We start from the raw sequence: 17946 nt of genomic DNA, 5'->3' as shown, positions 1-17946 counted from the left end.
GTTTGTTGTCATAGCTGTCACACTCGCTCTAGCCCCTACTGCATCATCACGCCAAGCACATCATGCACCTAACGCGTCCGCTCCACGGTACAAGCCACGTCTAGAACCCGTTCTGTTGTACCAGCCCTGCAGGCGCGTGGAATCGTGATGGCTTTGCTGTGCTGATTGTGCATGGGACAGGGCATCGGTCTTCGCGATCTTCAATCTGAGCGACCAGGGTGGTTTTGCTGTGATGTAAACGATTGGTCACGGATCAAGGAAGCGCATGCATCCGGGTATTCATTCCACTGCTCAGACTCGCGAACTGCGAGATGGGCATGCGAGAATGCGCATCCAACAATCCCATCATGAAAACCCCATCAGCCATCAAAACGCACCACTCACCCAACTGCGGGGCGTTGCGCGCTATACCTACTGCCTAGGCAAAAGATACCTGCCGACAGCCGTACAAGCGCGGCATATCCAAGAAAGACGTAGATAACGTTTGTACTTGTACGGCTTGCAAGGGCACGGAATGACGCGCTTGTGATTCTAGGTCTTCGAGGTTCTTGTTTCCGCTAAGCTCCGGAAGGTGCTCCACTGGAACAACCGCTTGCCGCATGATCCGCGTTGGCAGGGCTAGGGCTAGGCCTGTTTGTGTATGTGAGGATGGCTGGGTTTGTTGACGGCGCATTTGATCCTCGTGAATGCTGTTTTGTTCTGGAGATTGTAGAGGAATTGCGCGAGAGTCGTCCAGCTTGCGCATCGGTTTCACAGCGTAACAAAAACGCGCGTGCGCATTATAGCGACCCAAAAGATTCTCAAGCGTGACATCACCAACCCACCGAATCGTCCGAATCGTCCGCACATCGCAGGCACCTCATAGTGCATCTAGCATCCGCGGATCCCGGAGCTAGTCCGAAAAAAAAGCTCTTGCTAGGTCACGAAGTTAAATCTTTGGCATCGCAGACAACGATTAACAATCCAAAGCCAAAGTCTTTTCGGCGAATTCAGGCAAGACTGACTTCAAGCTCGTGTCTTTTAACTACTTGACTACTGCACGCGACACCACGTTTTTGCTTGACCTTCCGGCAACCGGCTTGCTACCATCTCGCGATTTCGATCATACTACAGCGGCGCTACGTGCTAGTGAATTGCACTTACCGTGGACTACGATATACATAACAAGAAAGCTGTGCCGGATCTCTTGCTTTTGTCCTGTCTATCTCTGCGAGCTCTCTCCCTGATTCCGACGCGCTGGTTCCGATCGACTGTTTGATACCCACCCCTCCGGAGTCTGTCTGACGTATTTGATTTGAATCTGCTTTTTATACGGAGGTTTAACGCGCATCACGCCGGGACGAAACGAAACGCGACGCAGCGCAGCGCATTGTTACTTGGAGTCTTGAGCCAGGCGCATCCGCATCGACGTCTACATCCGCATCGTCATACCTGAATCCCATCCTCATCCCTCTGGCCAGGACCGAACGGGAAACATGGCACTATCGGTCGAGCAAAAGCAGATGAGGTATGTTCGCGAACGCGCGAAGCTTGCGCCATGCAGCAAACACTGACCTTGCGCTCTCACAGATTCCTAGCCGTCGTGCTCCCCTCCCTCACACTCTGCACACACACGCTCCTCGCCCTCTCCTTCCTCCTCCCGGGCTCAGATCCCAACCGCGCCGTTTTCTCCATCACATACAATGCCATCGCCGGCAGCGCAAGCATATTAGGCCTCGTGGGCGCTATACGGGTAAGCAAGCCACTTTCTTTGTCCCCGCGATTCGTGCGACTGGCGGGTCTTGGATGGGTCCGGGTCGCGCGGAGGGAAGCAACATCCAAGACATGTACAAGACAATTAGTAAGACAAGGCAAGAACATGACATGCTAACGCCCCGTTTCGCAGTTACTGCCGCGCCTAGTGTCAGCTTACACCATCGTCCACGCCATCACGCTCTCCTTCGTCACCATCGCGCTCGTAAACCTGATTCTGCCCTTTGACTTCCGGTTGCTTAACCCGGTCATTCCGAGTTATGCCGTTGATGGGTCGTTATTGTGTCGCGATATCGATGCGGGATTTGGATGGGATGACGAGTGGTTGGAGAAGTGCTCGATGACTTTTATTGTCGTCAAGTTCGCGATTGCGGGTCTGGGATTGAGTCTGATGGGCGCGCAGTGGTGGGCGCTGTGCAGTGTGAGAAGTTGGGGGCAGGAGTTGGGTGGTCAGGATAGGAGTAGCGAGGGGGATGTGGAAAAAGCTGGCCTTGGACAGAGGGATGACGTGCGATATGATGAAAAGACGGGGTTCTAAATGATTTATGAATTAAAGAGTATGAACAAAACTGGCGCAAATCGCGAGACCAGCTCGTGCATAAAGTGTAGCTTCCAAGACCGGCTGGATTGCGATTAGAGCTCAACGCCGAACCTGCTCCTTCTTCTTCGGGGCTTGCTCATGCAGGACGGGAAAGTTGATGACTGACACAGTCCCGATCGGATCCTCGTGAGTCTCCCGAACCCAGAGTTGGCCTGCTCCCTGCTCCCCTGGTCTGGGAGTCTCTCTCCAGAAAACGAACTTTGGTTTCTCTTTACGCGGTGTGAAATATCGGATGTACGTCGTTACTTCCCCAGTCAGACAGGTTGGGCATGCGAAATTGCACTTGGGATCATCCCAAGGAGTCCCTCCACAGTGTAGGCATATCTTGATCCTTTGACTGACCCACGCGTTTCTTGCCGGAAGTATGGTGTTAGGCCCGGTTTCGACATCCATCGTAAACCTTGCAACATGGCAGAAGCAGACGTTTGGTGGTAGTTCGATAACGTCGTGCGGTGTGTTGACTCTCGCCATGGGCAGACAGGCTGGACTGAGCGATGACTTGAAACTACCGACCGGGCATGTAACCTTGCACAAGATACAGTATCGATGGGTGGGTTTCGAAGACGGTGGAGCCAAATGACGCTGAATGGCGCGTTGTACACATTGTGGGCGTGGAGTTTGCCATCGTCGCTGATTAAGCCATATTATGCTGTTGAGTCGTCGTTGTGTGAGCCCGAGGGCGACTATCGCATCATGCGGAAGAATGTCCGCGATGTCGAGGATAAGCTCAGTCGGGAGGTTGGTGAGCTTTGCTGTAGACGCGGGCATGGCTTCCGGTACGTTCGACAGAGGTGGCTGTTGATACTTCGTGGGTCTTCGTAATCTGGTGATTGGAAACAGTCGTAGGAGAAGGTCGATGCAGTACGCTCGCGCACAAGGCGAGGCCCATTTGCCTAGCCATATCGATGGAGTCATTCACACTGTATAGCCACCGTTGTGACATTTCACGTCCAACTCTAGAGGCGAACAGTGTCGGTCCGCCGAAGGGTGAATTGGCTACTAATAAGGGATCCATGAATTCGCCTCCTTTGCAAGGGCCGTGTCTCATATTCATGCGTGAGATGAACGTTGCGCTTCATCATGTGTGACGGGCTTATCGGGCGTATATGTTGCAAGGGGGGATGAGTGGTCATGTCGGAGGTGTGGCTGATGGCTTGAGTGATGCCCAGACTCATGATCGGTGGCAGGCGCGTGATGTCAAGAAGCGAAAGGGGAAAGAGCGTTGGATGTTGATGACTCGAAAAACGTGATGACGATGACGATGAAATGGAATGAACAGGATGACTGGGAGGATAGGAGAATACATTCCTGACATGTGCCAGGCTTACTTTTGGAGGCTATGGCGCAACGGCGGGGTGTAGGCGAAGTTGGCGAACTACAGAAGCTGGGGTATGCGGGAGCGCAGGCCTAGCCGAAATGGGTCGTGCCCTTGTCTGTGTTGGTCCGCTGACGCACGTGCCATTTTGTTATTGCGCATACAGTGAGGTGTTTTCGAGCATCGGCCGGCTTTGTATAAAGACTTGTGTATCTGGAGACTCGGCAGCGCATTCCGACCCCCACATCGTGGATGGATACTGACGTCGCATATCAGCATGCGAAGCTCGGCGTGCATGGCGTTGCTATCTTGACTCTGTTAAACCACATCTGGAAACAAGGCCGGCACCGAAGCTGGCCATCTTGGTCTTCTCTGAGCCAAATGGACGCAGGCGACAACACACCGATGGTAGAGTATCATCTCTCTGATGGATGTGCATGTGCTATGATGGAGAAGTAAGCCACAAGTCGATATTTTCACGAATGTCTGTCTTTGGTGGGTGCTTATTGGAGCAGCCCACATTGCTCGTCCGATTGCCCCGCATCACAGCCCAAGCGCTTCCACATGGTGCGTGATGGTGGAGGGTAGTGATCATGCTGGCAGCACGGCGTGGCATGCGTCGGTCTGGCACCCATGGACTGCTGCAACTCGCGGGCGCACTGGCGGGGCACTGCGAACCTCGCGTTCGCAGATGATGGCCACGACGCAGCTGTCGATGTCTTTGGGAGGACGCAGACCCTGAGTCGGTATATGTCAGGGCCATGACAAAGCCAGAGCGGTAGGGTCCACGTGTAAAGGAGACGCGCGGGGCTTTGTTGCGAATAGCCGACGACAGATAGGGTGGTGAGAGCCCGAACGACGGTTGCAGGTTCGCTAAACGCGCCCGCTGCTCGCACTGCATATCCCGCAGTCCTCGACGACGACATGCAGCTGCCCCTCTCGGACGTCATCCGCCAGCTCTTCCACTTCGCCGACCGCTGGAGAGTCTTGAGTTGGGCTTCCAGGACAATGGCAGCCACCAACGCGAGGCTGCGGCGTCCGTCATACGCAGTGCGCGGTTGGACCAGGACGGGATGGAAGGCATGTCGAACTAATTGCATGCAGCTGGTGAGGCCCGTGTCGTCGAAGCGGAGATGAATTAAGTGGATAGGTCGTTGCTCGGCCTGCTTAGCGCGAGGAATCCAGCATCCCCTTTCGCCATATCCTCACATTCCCGCGATATCTCCCGAAGTCCCTCCCTGACCCCTACCCGCTCTCAGTTGTGCTTTTCCTGGTGCCTCACTTGCTGCCTGCCCGGTGAACAGCTGTCGCTCCTTTTTCGCGGTGAAGGTGAGTTCACGGTTCACTTTCTTCGGTACGCGGCACGACCCTGTGTCCAAAACATCTCCGCTCTCCACCAAAATTTTCCGCTGCCCGCCTCGACCTCATTTCCCGCCCCCATATCGCCAACACGGGCTGCCGCCGACCGCCGAACCTCTTGTTGCCGGACCTCAGTCGCCAATTGCTGCATACCATTGCTGGAGCAGAACACCCGTACTGACCAGTGTACTCAGAATATCTAGACTAGTCCCGCCCACGAGCCCTTTGGCGTTGCGCAACTACCCCGACTCCCACGAAGCCACCGGACTACCTCTTGCCCGCCATGTCCTACTACAACGACGCGTCGTGGAACACACCCGCTCCCGGCCGCCAGCAGTCATGGGAGCAGCCCCAACCGCCCTCGCGCTCAGGTACCGGCCACATGGGATTCAACGGCGCAGGTGCAGCGATTCACATGGATGTAGGCACAAGCTCCACGGTCAACAGCGAGGTCGCCAATGCCTTTGCTTCGCAGTTTGAGGGTACGTAGTTCCGGCGGTGGGGTCTGTCAGAGCCAATGCGACCCGACATGGCAGTGACAGGCCCCGTCGCAACCATAGGCGAGGCAGTGCTGACCAGTAACCACAGAGGTCGACCGCGCCATTGAGAACCTCAGCAAGAGCGGCAAGCCCCTCGGCCCCGGCTTCCCTCCCACGCCCATGGGCGCCAACCGCCGCGAGTCGATGCCCATGATGGGAGGCGCGCCCCGCCCATACCCCGACTTCGGTACACACTTCTGCCCACGCATGCCCCTCCACACCACTGACATGTGACACAGAGCAGCAGCGCATGGGCGGCCCCCAGCGCCACCACTCGGTCAGCGAGTACGACGGCTCCCGCTCCCACTCGGCGACCAACGTCCAGGGCTTCTACCAGAACCAGCGCGGCTATGCGCCCCGACCCAACGACGCGGACCAGATGGCACAGGCGAAGCGACGGATGGCGGCTCAGCGTGAGCGTGAGCTGCGCAACTATCATCAGGAGCAGCAATACCACAGAAGTAAGGACTCGGAATCTGGGCAACAATAGGCAGGACAGTTGGTTGACTAGGGTAATACAGACGTTTCAGGCTCAGGCTCCAAGTCGGACCGCTCCATGAGCCCCAATGCCATGAATGAAGATGAGCGCCGCGAACTCATCGCCCGCCAACACCGTGCTTTGTATGGCGAGACCTCCACCCTGTACAACAGCAACCCCACCTCGAGCCAGGACGTCCGCGTTCAGACTTCTGCCGCCGGCCGTGGTCCCTCTCCGCTCGCCTTTGACCCCTTCGGCATGCAGGCCCAGTCCGGCGAGGGTTCCGTCCAGATGCCTCCCCGCGACAAGGACGTTACTGGTGGTACTCAGGATGCTCGCGCCAACAGCACCTCTTCGCCGTCCGGCACTCAGAACCCCGCGTTCAACCTCTTCGATGCGCAGCAGGCGAACCGCACTTCCAACTCGTCGCCCGGAGGCTCTCCTCCCGTCCCCGGTCAGAAGGCCAACGGCTCTGGTGTCGCCCCCATTGGCACTCGCCCCCAAAACCAGAACCTCCAGCAGCCAGGTGGCGCCGCCCTGGGCAAGCGCGCAAACTCACCGCTGCCGTCGCCCCTCGGCTACAACTCGTACAACGCGAGCGAGCAGAACAACATGACGACATCTGCTTCGATGAACCCTTCTTCTACTGTCACTGACAAGGGCGTTGGTATTTGGAACAACGGACCCTGGAGCAACACCCCCACTCAGGGAGTCCAGGCGTCTGTTTGGGGTTAGAAAACGGAGTTTTGATTAGGGAGATAGGATGCACCTCCGGAGTTACTGCATTTCAGGTGTCTCGGGCATACTGTGTCGGTCTTTCAGATACAACCATGGGTGGAGCCGGTCAATTGGTGGTCGGCGAATATTTCCTGTGGGTTTGGCGGCGCACTTGCAGCATGCTCGCCTACGTTCCACATCTCTGGGTCTGCTGAAGATAATATACCTCTTACGGGCGGTTACATGGGTGTTTGCTAGGCAAGGTTAAGGGTCGGCATCGGTTTACGGGGCTTGCGGGAGTTTGCTTAAGGATGACTTGCTATTACCGGTTGCTAGCTTTCGGATCTGGTCGAGGGCATCTACATCATCGAAAATGGGCTAGGTCCTACGCTGATGAAATTGGGACGCTATCTGGCCTGGTATATCAACGGTCTAATGGAAAACCTGGTTTGGGACGACTACTCTCCTGGTGGAACTACGGAAACGTGATATCTACAAGTGAATATTCTCAAACTACCGCTGTGTTTATGGACCTGCCTGTTCGGGATAACCGCTGCTGTGGTGAAGGAGCTAACACGTGACCCTTGCTAGCGGCGTTCTAAGCGAGGCAATCGAGGTCAGGGTTAGCGCGGCGCGGCAACCCCAGCTCCAGAATCGTGGCCTTTGAGAGCCGCCGAGCGACTATCACCAGCTGCTTCCATAACATCTTCCATCACAACCACTCCGTCCGTCTCGCCCCGGTCACCGTCAAAAACACACATCATGGTCAGTAACACCTTCCTTGGCGCTAGAGGAGGCCATTGGATGCACGAGGACACCTGGCTGTCGTTCCGGAGCATGCGACAGGAGAGCAAGAGCATGAGGACATGTCACAGAGACTATTGGACTGGAGTCGCGTGCTGTCACCTCTCGAGCTCTTTGCTATCCGTTCAGACGTCATGGTTCCTCGATCCATCTAAGAAGCCCCGCGACAACACCCTCACGCACAAGCCAAACCTCAGAACACCAAGATCATCGCTAACATGGCCGATAGTCTGCTGCACGCGCTACCTCCCCCGCCACGGGCTCTACCGGCTCAACAACCGCGCGTCCTGCGTCACCAAAGCCCCCAGGTGGCCCTGCGACCGTTATGCGCAGGAAAGCTGCCGCCGACCGCGCCGAGAAGACCGCAAACCTGCGACCAAGCAGCACAAGGGCGGCCGGCGCTGGCGGCAGCTCAAGCACTATGCTGAGTAAGTGCACTCTGAGAGAGAAGAGGAGGATGTGTAGTGGAATGAACTACTCAGCTATGCTAGCAGCGGATTTGGCATGCGGCGGTTGGCAGAGATACAGTTGTAGGACATTGGCTAACATGCATTTCCAGGGCTATACACCGATGAGTCTCCCGGTCTGAAGGTCGACCCCGTCGTGGTCATGACCCTGTCCGTTGTCTTCATCTTCAGCGTTGTCGCTCTCCACGGTATGTGCATCGGAACCTCCTGGTCCATTGTCAATCTAACAGCTCCCAGTCATCGCCAAGGTCATGCGCCGATTCTCCGCATAAACCCATCTTCCCAGATGCACCCTTCACAATATTCGATCGATTCCCCTACGTTGAGGTTGGCCCTCTACTGCGGCGACCCCAACATTTCTCACAACCTCCGTTTGCGATTACCCGTGTTTATTTCCTTATCATCTATTCCCGATTGTGGGCACAAGCATAGAAAGCATGGGACGAACCGTAAAAGCATTGTATCAGGATATCATCTTGACCGTTGACTTGGCAGGACGATGGAAAGCTCGTATGGCCAGGGACTGCTAGTTTTGCTTGCTGTATTATAGGTCCCCATTGGAATCAGGAGTTTTGACAATGCGCTTTTATCGAAGTTTGTGGAATGCACTTTGAGTGATGGTATTGACAATAGCTAAAGTCCTGGCATCTATTAGCAGTACTTTCTTTGCAGCCGAAATGCGTGCTTTTGTCCTCCCTTCTCGTTGTCACAGCACGTACTAAGCAATCTCTAACACTTCAAGAAATTCCGGACATGTTGCTAATGAGATGTTTGTATCTACAGGCTTCTATCGTCATAATGTCGTATCTGTATACTCCGGCCTTTCTCTTCCGACTTTCCCACCAAACCAACGCAAACTACAGAGGGGTATTCTAAACTCATTTCAAAGCAAAACGGCCACCCAAACGATGTAGCACAGAGCCTACACAATGCGGCTCGCTCGATCAACCTCGATCTTGAATTCCTTCTTCTTGCCAATCACCAAGCGAGTCCCAGCCTTGGAACCACTCCCCCCATCCGCAGCAGCCCTATCCATCTCCTCTCTCGTAATGCTCAGACTCCTCTCTCCGACCCAAACTTCCGCTTCATGCCCACGATACATATGCGTAGGACGAAAATGCTCATCTGCCGTCATAAACCCATGAGTATGCCCCGGCGGCGACGCTCTTGTCGGACTACTGCTCTGCATCAATTCAAGACCATGAGAGCCGTCTTGGTCTCCCAGGGACTGCTTGCTCGCCCGCCGACTGGGCAACGTATCCATGAGATAAGATTCCGAGATGTTATCCGCGGACCGCCTGTGATGGCCATGGCCGTGACCATGCCCCATCATCTGCCTCCTCGCTGGTGGCAGCATCCCACTCGACTGCGTCGTCAACGCACTTTCCATCCTCGACCTCCCCCCACTCCCACTCCCACTACCCCCCGCTCCATACTGCTTATACGTACTACTCACATACTCCTTATCAAACGGCTTCAAAAACGGCCCCATACCCGTTATCGTACTCGACATGATCGCATATCCCATCTGCCATTGCGTGGCGATTATGTAGTCGAAAGTGAAGTTTGAGCCGCGTAGTCGCAAATCGAGGTAGTAGAGCCGGATTCCAGCGATTGCGATCACCGGGAGGCGGGCGGAGAAAGCGAGGATTACGAGGAGTTTGGCGAGGAGGCGCATTTGCAGGGAGTAGATTAGGTGGATTGCGGTTAGGAAGATTAGGAGTTCGGTTAGGATGTCGAAGGTGCCTATGCTTAGCCATTTTGGCCACTGTGGTGGTGCGTTAGTATGGGGATGTAGAGTCAACTTGAAGCGAAGCTCAATTTCAAAAGTCATTGAGGAAGAGGATGTGCCTTTGACTCGGAGTAGGGCTTGGTGTTGGTTCGGGCATAGGAATGAAGTCGTCTAGGACTGTTGACGTACCCTGTTCGTACAATTATCCGCATCTGTATATGTTTGCGCTGGGTTGCATGGTATGGCGATCAGGATGACGGATACCAGTGCCCATAGACAGGACAGTGCCACAAGCGACCATGATGCTATGCGATGCGATCCACCCGGCGATAGTCGTAGGTATAGAGAGAGCACCGACAGCTTCGAGGCGAGTATAACAAAGATATAGATGATCTGCGACGCAAACCCTTCCTGTTGGTTGTTAGACGCGGTTTCCCCAGATGTTCGGCGGTTCACTCGGTCGCGGCTGCCCTGCGCGAACGCCAGAAGGAAGCAAGGAGCCGACACCCACGCGCTGATCCAGAAGGGACGCTGAATCGCCAAAACTCAAACACCACGTACATTTCCAAGTTGCTCAAGTTGCGACAATGGTACACCGACTTGTGAGGCTCCTAGGCCTAGGTTGACGAGATGGAATATGATTCCTGATTGTACCGTGTCGAGCAAAGTCGCTATCGCGAGCCACCAATCTGCACACACGCCATCAGCACAATGTCTCAACTTGGGGTACAGAACACCTCTAGGGCACTTACCATCAGATCGCCACTCCCTCGATTGCAGGCGCAACCATACTCGGATCAGAAAACAGGACCAGACAAAAGCCAAGACAGCTGCACCAGTCACAACAATGAGACCGCGCTTGTCATCTGCAGATATAACATACGGCGGAGGAATCACCTCTCCCGCCATCGAGTATCAAAGAAAAGAACGAAGAACGAAAGGTACAACAGAGTGGCGGCCATAAGATGACAGGCAGACAGATTCCACGGCAGCTGTCGGAGGGCGACCCTTTGGGTTCTGTACAGGTGCACCTGCGTCTGACATGTACCTATACCGCCTGTGGTTTGCACACAGCCAGCCCAATGAGAGCTCGCGCGGACGTTATACCGCCCATGTCACTCCCTTCGCGTCGTCCTCCCTCACGCTCATCGCTTATTGATCAGGACCGAATCCGACCCATGTACACGGGTTCACGAGAGATCATGTTGAAGATGGCGTCTGATGCTAAGCGAGCCATGACCAAGTACTCCTAACGCATAAGGGTCTCTTCGTCCTTGTATGTGCTACAGTGGCTGACGCCAACAAGGCGCGGCGCTGGGCGGAATGACAGCCGCATGCTGCCATACGTTGATATGACATTTAGGTAGCTAGCGGGATGCGAGCGGGTTACTGAACGGTAGGACAAGTAAAATTCTTGTGAAAGTTTACCGTTCCCTCGGGTTTGATGAGCTCGGCAACCAGCATGTCTGATTTGAGATTTCCTAGGTAATATCCGTTCGAAGCAGCAATACGGTTACAGAAAGCTACAAATCGTACCATGAATTACGAATCATACCATGATCAACATCGCTAATCTGATCTTCACCCTGGCTCCCTTCATTTCAACCTCGTAAGGCTGGAGAAGGTCCAGAACGAATTCTTCCGCTTCCCCTAGAGAGACGTTTCCACCTCTCACGAACGTGTCATCTCGGCGGATTTTCTTTTCCTACACAAGCCGCGGCAGATGTAACTACATGTAATCAATGTACGACTCCTGCAGCGATAGCTTACGGCCCAGCCGCAGCAAACCCCCATATAAGGAAGCGGGCCGCGTGGTGTCGCGCTAGCGGCAGGGATAGTGGCATATGGGCGGACAGGACGTCAAACCATTCATGGCAAGTCGGAGGGCCACGCACTGTGTACCGCGACGATCTTGTTGGCTGACATGTGCACCGGAGTGTATCTGCACCATTGGACCCTGGCTCCGCTCGAGAAGAAAAGAGTGCCGGGTATGTGAAGGGGGTTTAGGTCTAGTGCACCCCACTTCTTCGTGGAAGCGGCAGACAAGGCATTTCGCAGCGGCTGGACGAGCCCATCTCGCCAGCATGCATGTGCACGCCATTTCGTGTGTCCGTGTGGGCAATCCCTTCTTTTTACTTACCATCGCATCGTTCTCGCTTGTTCGTTTGCGTTTGCTGTTCCTGTTCCTTGGGTCTCATTTTTATTGAGGCGCTGCGTTCCTGCATATCTTAAGGCGCGCATCTGGTTATGGCTGCTTACGAGGCTCAGCCGCTTGGCAGTATGGATAAGCAGGCTGCGTTGGAGTCGCGAGCGAATGCGTCGCGGTCGTTGGATGGGGATGAGAGCCAGGAGTATCATCAGTCTCTGAGGGGTTTCACAAGAGCTGATCGCGCGGATATGGAGCGCATGGGCAAGGTGCAAGAGCTGAAAAGGAATTATCGGCCGTTGTCTGCGTTGGCGTTTACCGTTATTCTGCAGGGAACTTGGGAAGTGCTTTTGACGTAGGTTACCTTGGTACGATGAATGTGGACTAGGAACTGACAGTATCGTAGTGCAACATACCAAGGCCTTCTCGATGGAGGTCCAGCAGGTCTTATCTGGAGTTTCGTCTGGACATGGTTCGGCTTCAGCACTGTTATGCTGTCGCTAGCAGAGATGGCGTCGATGGCACCAACGGCCGGTGGCCAGTACCACTGGGTCTCCGAGTTCTCACCTCCAAGCGTCCAGAAGCCATTCAGCTACTTCATCGGCTGGATGTCAACACTATCATGGCAAGCCGGTACAGCTTCCGGACCTTTCCTCGTCGGCACCCTAATCCAAGCCTCCGTCATCGTCATGTACCCAGAATACGAGCCCACCAGCTGGCACGGGACGCTCATGGTCATTGCAGTGACCTTCTTGGTCTGGGTCCTGAACATCTGGGGCTCAAAGGCCATGCCTATTTTCCAGAACGTCATGTTGGTCGTTCACGTATTCGGTTTCTTGGCCATCATCATTGTCTTCTGGGTTCTGTCGCCACGGGCTACTGCTGAAGTGACTTTCACCCAGTTCAAGAATGGCGGAAACTGGAGTTCAACTGGCTTGGCTCTTATGGTGGGCCAGGTGTCTGCCATCTATGCTTGTATCTGTAAGTCTATTTCTCCACAAGCTCCCTCATTGAAACAAAAGCTAACACCCGATCACAGGCTCCGACTCCGCAGCCCACATGGCCGAGGAGATCAAAGACGCCGGCAAAACCGTTCCCCGCGCCATGATCGGCGCATACCTCATGAACGGCTCTCTGGGAATAGTCTTCCTAATCAGCTACATGTTCATGATCACCGATGTCGATGCCGCACTCGCAGAAGACTACCCACACATGTGGGTCTTCGCCCAGGCCGTCAACTCCGGTGGTGTCGTAGCCCTCAACGCCATTCCCACGGTGCTTATCTTCGCGGGCACGTTAACCTTCAACTTGTCGACTTCGCGCCAAACCTGGGCGTTCGCTAGAGACAAGGGTCTTCCCTTCAGCAACTGGATCGGCCATGTTGATCCAAAGTTGGAAATTCCGGCGAATGCTGTGACGGTGACTTGTCTTATTACGGTTGCGCTGAGTCTGATCAACATTGGCTCCGATACTGCTTTCAACGCTAGTATGTTTCTTCCTTCCCATCCACATATTTGTACAATGTCAACTAATGCACTCCAGTCATCTCGCTCAACGTCGTAGCACTCATGATAACATACATGTTCTCCATCGGCGCCGTCCTCTACCGCCGCATCCGCCACCCGGAACTTCTCCCCAAATGCCGCTGGTCCCTCGGAAAGTGGGGCGTACCCATTAACATCGGCGGCGTTCTCTACTCTTCCCACGCCTTCTTCTGGTGCTTCTGGCCCGAGTCTACTCCTATTGACCTGGCGTACTTCAACTGGGCTGTTGTTATGTTTGTTGGTGTGGCTATTCTTAGTGGTATTGATTATGCTATTCGAGGACGCAAGCAGTACAAAGGTCCTGTTGTGCTTGTAGATGGGTTCAAGGGCGAATGACAGATACGTGATATAGAGGTTAGGGGTGAGGATGAAGAAGGAGAAGGCGATGAGTTACTTGGGTTTGATGCTAATAGATCTGACGATGAAGACGAAGATTGAATATAGACTTTTTCTCCACTTAACTTGGGCTAGGTGTCATATGCAGCGGATGATTGTGCACCCATGATACGAACTCATTGTAACGTTCTGAATCGTGACTGTCACCAGCGGCCTTGGCCTCCGCACATGTGTGTCCACCAGCGGAGGCCTGATGTGGGGATATAGTCGAAAAGCGGTCAAACACGCGACTTTCCGGTAGCTGTAACCGAAACCAGGCTGTCATTGAACGCCGTTGAGTAGTCAGGTCTTTGGTTGCTCATCTTGGCAAGACACGATGGATGGGCAGATGCAGTTAGAGTGGGGCATCAGATAAAATTTGCACCGGATAATGCTCGGATCTGATAAGATGCCTTCTCATCCACCAATCGCACATCGATACACCACATCCGCGACGACGGTGGATCGCTCGTGTACTTGCGAATAGCTTAGTTACTGGCGCGACGATAGTTAGCTGATTTCCGATGTCGGTGTGGTGTATGTGTGGTGCGCTGCCGGCATATAGAAGTGGGCGTTCTGCCACCTGTGCTTGTAATCTAATCAGATCATCTTCCTCTCATCCCGCCCTGCCAACACTCCTACACCCCCACGACCCCTCCTTTATCAGATCAAATATTCACAATGAGGCTCCAAGGCGTTACAGACACACTGGGCAACCTCAGCCTATCAAATCCCAACCGCGTACTCGTTGTCGGCTGCGCATACGGAGGCATCTCTACTGTCGTCAACCTCCTGGAACTCTCACAAGGGAAGGCCCGACAGAGTGTCTACCCGGGTCCTGACTTCAAGGGTGCAAGGAGTAACAGAGGGGTTGAAATTACTGTCATCGATGAGCGCGATGGTTACTGTGCGTCACTCTACCCCACTAGCCGAGGCTCAGCATCTTCACTGCCCCACCTTGTCACCTTGCGTTAGAGGAACTTCAACTAATGCTTGAGTCTTGCAGTCCACTCGGTTGGCGCACCGCTCGCCCATGTTACACCAAAGTACACAACCCATATGTGGAAGAGGTATAGCCACCTGAATGAGCTAAAGCACCCAAATCTGCACTTCAAGCATGGAAGCGTGAAGAACATCAACCCTGAAGCCAAGGTGGCAGAGTGGTGCGATCGCAATGGCAAGACCCAACACCAATCATACGACTACCTAGTCATGGCCACTGGCCTGAAGAGACCGTTCCCTGCTGTACCAAAGTCCGGAAGCTTCGAAGAGTACCAGAGAGATTCAAAGGCTTTTATCGAGAAGATCACTGGCGGCGACCCATCGAAGTGTGAAGGAAGAAAAGTTGTAGTCATCGGCGCTGGTGCGGTCGGTGTCGAATTCGCTGCTGAGATCAAGAACTACTACCCTGAGATCGACGTCACACTCGTGCACTCACGGAGTGAAGTACTGTCTTCGGAGCCACTACCAGCAGATGTTAAGGAGCGAGCAAAGATCCTGCTCGAAGAAGAGGGCGTCAAGCTAGTCTTGGGTAGCCGCGCATCTATCGCAGAACTGCCGAATGGTCAGTTCACGGTCACACTCGCAAACAACGACACAATCACAGCCGATTTCGTCATTGACTCGACGAAGAAGGGCACACCGACCACGGGTGTCTTGCCGACAGAGTGCCTAAACGAGGACAAGGAGATCATGGTCCACCAATCTCTGATGTTCAAGGACAATATCCCAAACGCATCATCTCACTTCGGCGTCGGTGATGTGATCGCCTGGACCGGTATCAAGCGCGCAGGCAGCGCGACAGTCATGGGTCAAGCCGCCGCACAGAACATCTACTCTGCCATCCTCAACTCAGAACTTGCTCCTTCAACCGAGCAGTACACCCAAACAGAGCTGCCAGCATGGGATGCAGTCATTGGTCTAGCAGTTGGCAAGCAATGTCTGACATACGACCCGAAGAACGGCATCAAGTACGGTGTTGAGGTCATGAAGAATTACTTCGGCGATGACCTAGGTTGGACGGCGAGCTTGAACTACATGGGTCTAACTGATGTTGTAGAGAGGGCGGATAGCCCAGTTGAGGAAGTGGAGAAGACGAAGATGACCGAGGTGGGCATCAAGCCTGTCAGCGCGCAGGCGTAAATTTAGTTCGACAAGAATCTGCAGGCGTTATGGGTACGGGAGCATGGCAGGAAACAAGTATTTTCCATACAATCAGATTAGCATTTCACATACCTCCCTTTCATTTTACTTGCGTTCGTGTTTGGAGATGTTGTGAAATGCAACAGACGGCGGCAAACTCGAATGATTTTGAGAAGCTGTCGACCACAGATGACCTCGGAAGGTATCACAAACACTTGGCGCATATGCAGTCACTGCCACAAAATGCTGCGCGGAGGTTTTCGAAATCATCCGGTCGTTGTTGCCGTGCGCAATTCGTCCACGAGGCGCAGCTAGGTAACCGCGCCCGCATATCCAGGCACTCTCAACCCTTACACAGTGTGCATCCACTGTATTTACCCACGATACCCAAATTACCTAGGACATACACTCACAGTCAATCTTTAAAGGCAGCAACAACATGGTGCACCTTACCAAGATCAAAGAAAGTAATGCGCAGATCGACGAAGAGACGGCACCCCGAATTGCAGTGTTGGTCGGTGGGACCTCAGGCATAGGAAAGATCACGCTGGGAGCAATCGCAAAGCTGGGAACAAACTTCAAAGCCTACGTCGTTGGAAGAAAAGAGAGCAAAGCGGCGTTCCAGCCATTCATCGACGAGTTGCATACGGCGAATCCAAATGCGAGTATCGTATGGGTAGAAGGCCAGGTGACGTTGCTGTCAGAAGTAAAGCGGATATGCGACCACATCAAGAAGCTCGAAACCAGCATCGATCTCCTCTTCCTAACAACCGGATACGTACCATTTTTCGGGCGAGAAAGTAAGTTGATGCAACTTTAGTTCTGTTCCCCACGCGCTTCATCCAATACTTACATACCCAGCTACATCCGAAGGCCTAGACATTAGCCAAGCACTAGAGTTCTACGCGCGATTCTGCTTCACACAAAACCTCCTTCCCCTACTCCGCGCCTCGGATCGCGCACGCGTAATAAGCGTACGCGCGGGCGGAATGGAAACCGACTGGTTCTTCAAACCAGATGATCTACTACTCGAAGCCCCGGGCGCCTTCGGTGGCATGACCACGATGATACACATGATCAACATGGCCACGCTCTCACTCGAACGCCTTGCGGCGATTCCAGAGAACAAGAGCATCGTATTCATACACGCGCATCCAGGGAGTGTGCGGACGGGAAATCTGTTCCGCGGGTTCAAGGAAGGGTCTTGGGGTTCGTGGGCGGCTTGGATGTTCATGGATCCGGTTATCAGGATTATGACGTATAGGGAAGAGGAGGCCGGTGAGAGGTATGTGTATCAGATTACCAGTGCGGCTTTTGGAGGGAAAGGTGTACCGTTGAGGGAAGGTGTTGCGGAAGGGAAGAACACGGTAGGACAGAAAGACGGAGGCTTGTTCCTGATATGGCATACTTGTGAGACGACGCTCAACGAGAAGCCGCTGGCGAGATTGAGGGCGAGCGGCGCCCAGGACAAGGTTTGGGCCAAAACACAGGAAATTGTTGGGCCATATGCTTAGCCTTTTTGTGTTTTACGTACAGTTTACTCGCTTCGGTCTATTGGAGCTGCTGATCGGGTCGTTGGCCAGTACCTGGGGAGCCATAAGGAGGGATTCTTGAGGGGGCGCCATAGTAACGGCTGAAAAGCAGAACGGTTGGGACTGGTAAAGTTCACGAGGAGCTGGGAGTGATCCGGGTGTCATGGAAGCGCTGGAATAATTACAAACAAACAATAGACAACCTTTGAGCTACCATTGTGTTGCAGAAATTCTAGAGTTTGAGAAACCAAGCGACTGGTTCAGCAGGATGTCAAGGCATCCCTAGGGAGCGCGAACGGCTGGGTAAGCGAAGGACAGGTATGGGGTATCTGGGATGAGATGAGAGACGTGGCTCAAAATAGGGTGCGCTAAAGGGGTGGAGCCCGCTATACCACATTCCGAACCCGTTTCGCTGCACGTTGACTGACGTGCAGCATGCACAA

General features: G+C 54.0%; 5 protein-coding genes across 5 annotated transcripts; all 5 read left to right on the top strand.

Moving 5' to 3' along the window:
• Positions 1-1475: 1475 nt before the first annotated feature.
• J4E93_001114 (uncharacterized protein) lies at positions 1476-2290 on the top strand (the record flags this gene model as incomplete). The annotated part of the gene is made up of 3 exons (XM_049339067.1): positions 1476-1507; positions 1570-1732; positions 1886-2290. 3 exons carry the CDS (start codon positions 1476-1478, stop codon positions 2288-2290), a joined length of 600 nt encoding a protein of 199 aa, XP_049203024.1.
• A 3020-nt stretch (positions 2291-5310) lies between these two features.
• Positions 5311-8304, top strand: J4E93_001113 (uncharacterized protein; the record flags this gene model as incomplete). The annotated part of the gene is made up of 7 exons (XM_049339066.1): positions 5311-5509; positions 5616-5753; positions 5806-6027; positions 6088-6767; positions 7795-7993; positions 8125-8220; positions 8270-8304. 7 exons carry the CDS (start codon positions 5311-5313, stop codon positions 8302-8304), a joined length of 1569 nt encoding a protein of 522 aa, XP_049203023.1.
• A 3707-nt stretch (positions 8305-12011) lies between these two features.
• Positions 12012-13790, top strand: J4E93_001112 (uncharacterized protein; the record flags this gene model as incomplete). The annotated part of the gene is made up of 4 exons (XM_049339065.1): positions 12012-12265; positions 12317-12891; positions 12950-13396; positions 13453-13790. The coding sequence occupies 4 exons, from the start codon at positions 12012-12014 to the stop codon at positions 13788-13790; spliced, it is 1614 nt and encodes a 537-aa protein (XP_049203022.1).
• A 720-nt stretch (positions 13791-14510) lies between these two features.
• Positions 14511-15971, top strand: J4E93_001111 (uncharacterized protein; the record flags this gene model as incomplete). The annotated part of the gene is made up of 2 exons (XM_049339064.1): positions 14511-14736; positions 14836-15971. The coding sequence occupies 2 exons, from the start codon at positions 14511-14513 to the stop codon at positions 15969-15971; spliced, it is 1362 nt and encodes a 453-aa protein (XP_049203021.1).
• Positions 15972-16410: 439 nt separating this feature from the next.
• Positions 16411-17485, top strand: J4E93_001110 (uncharacterized protein; the record flags this gene model as incomplete). Its single annotated transcript, XM_049339063.1, has 2 exons — positions 16411-16771; positions 16833-17485. The coding sequence occupies 2 exons, from the start codon at positions 16411-16413 to the stop codon at positions 17483-17485; spliced, it is 1014 nt and encodes a 337-aa protein (XP_049203020.1).
• Positions 17486-17946: the final 461 nt, after the last annotated feature.

This window comes from Alternaria ventricosa (assembly GCF_023758065.1).
Source record: "Alternaria ventricosa strain BMP 2768 chromosome Unknown scaffold_2, whole genome shotgun sequence".
NCBI lineage: Eukaryota > Fungi > Ascomycota > Dothideomycetes > Pleosporales > Pleosporaceae > Alternaria > Alternaria ventricosa.
This window is presented reverse-complemented; position numbering and strand designations above follow the sequence as displayed.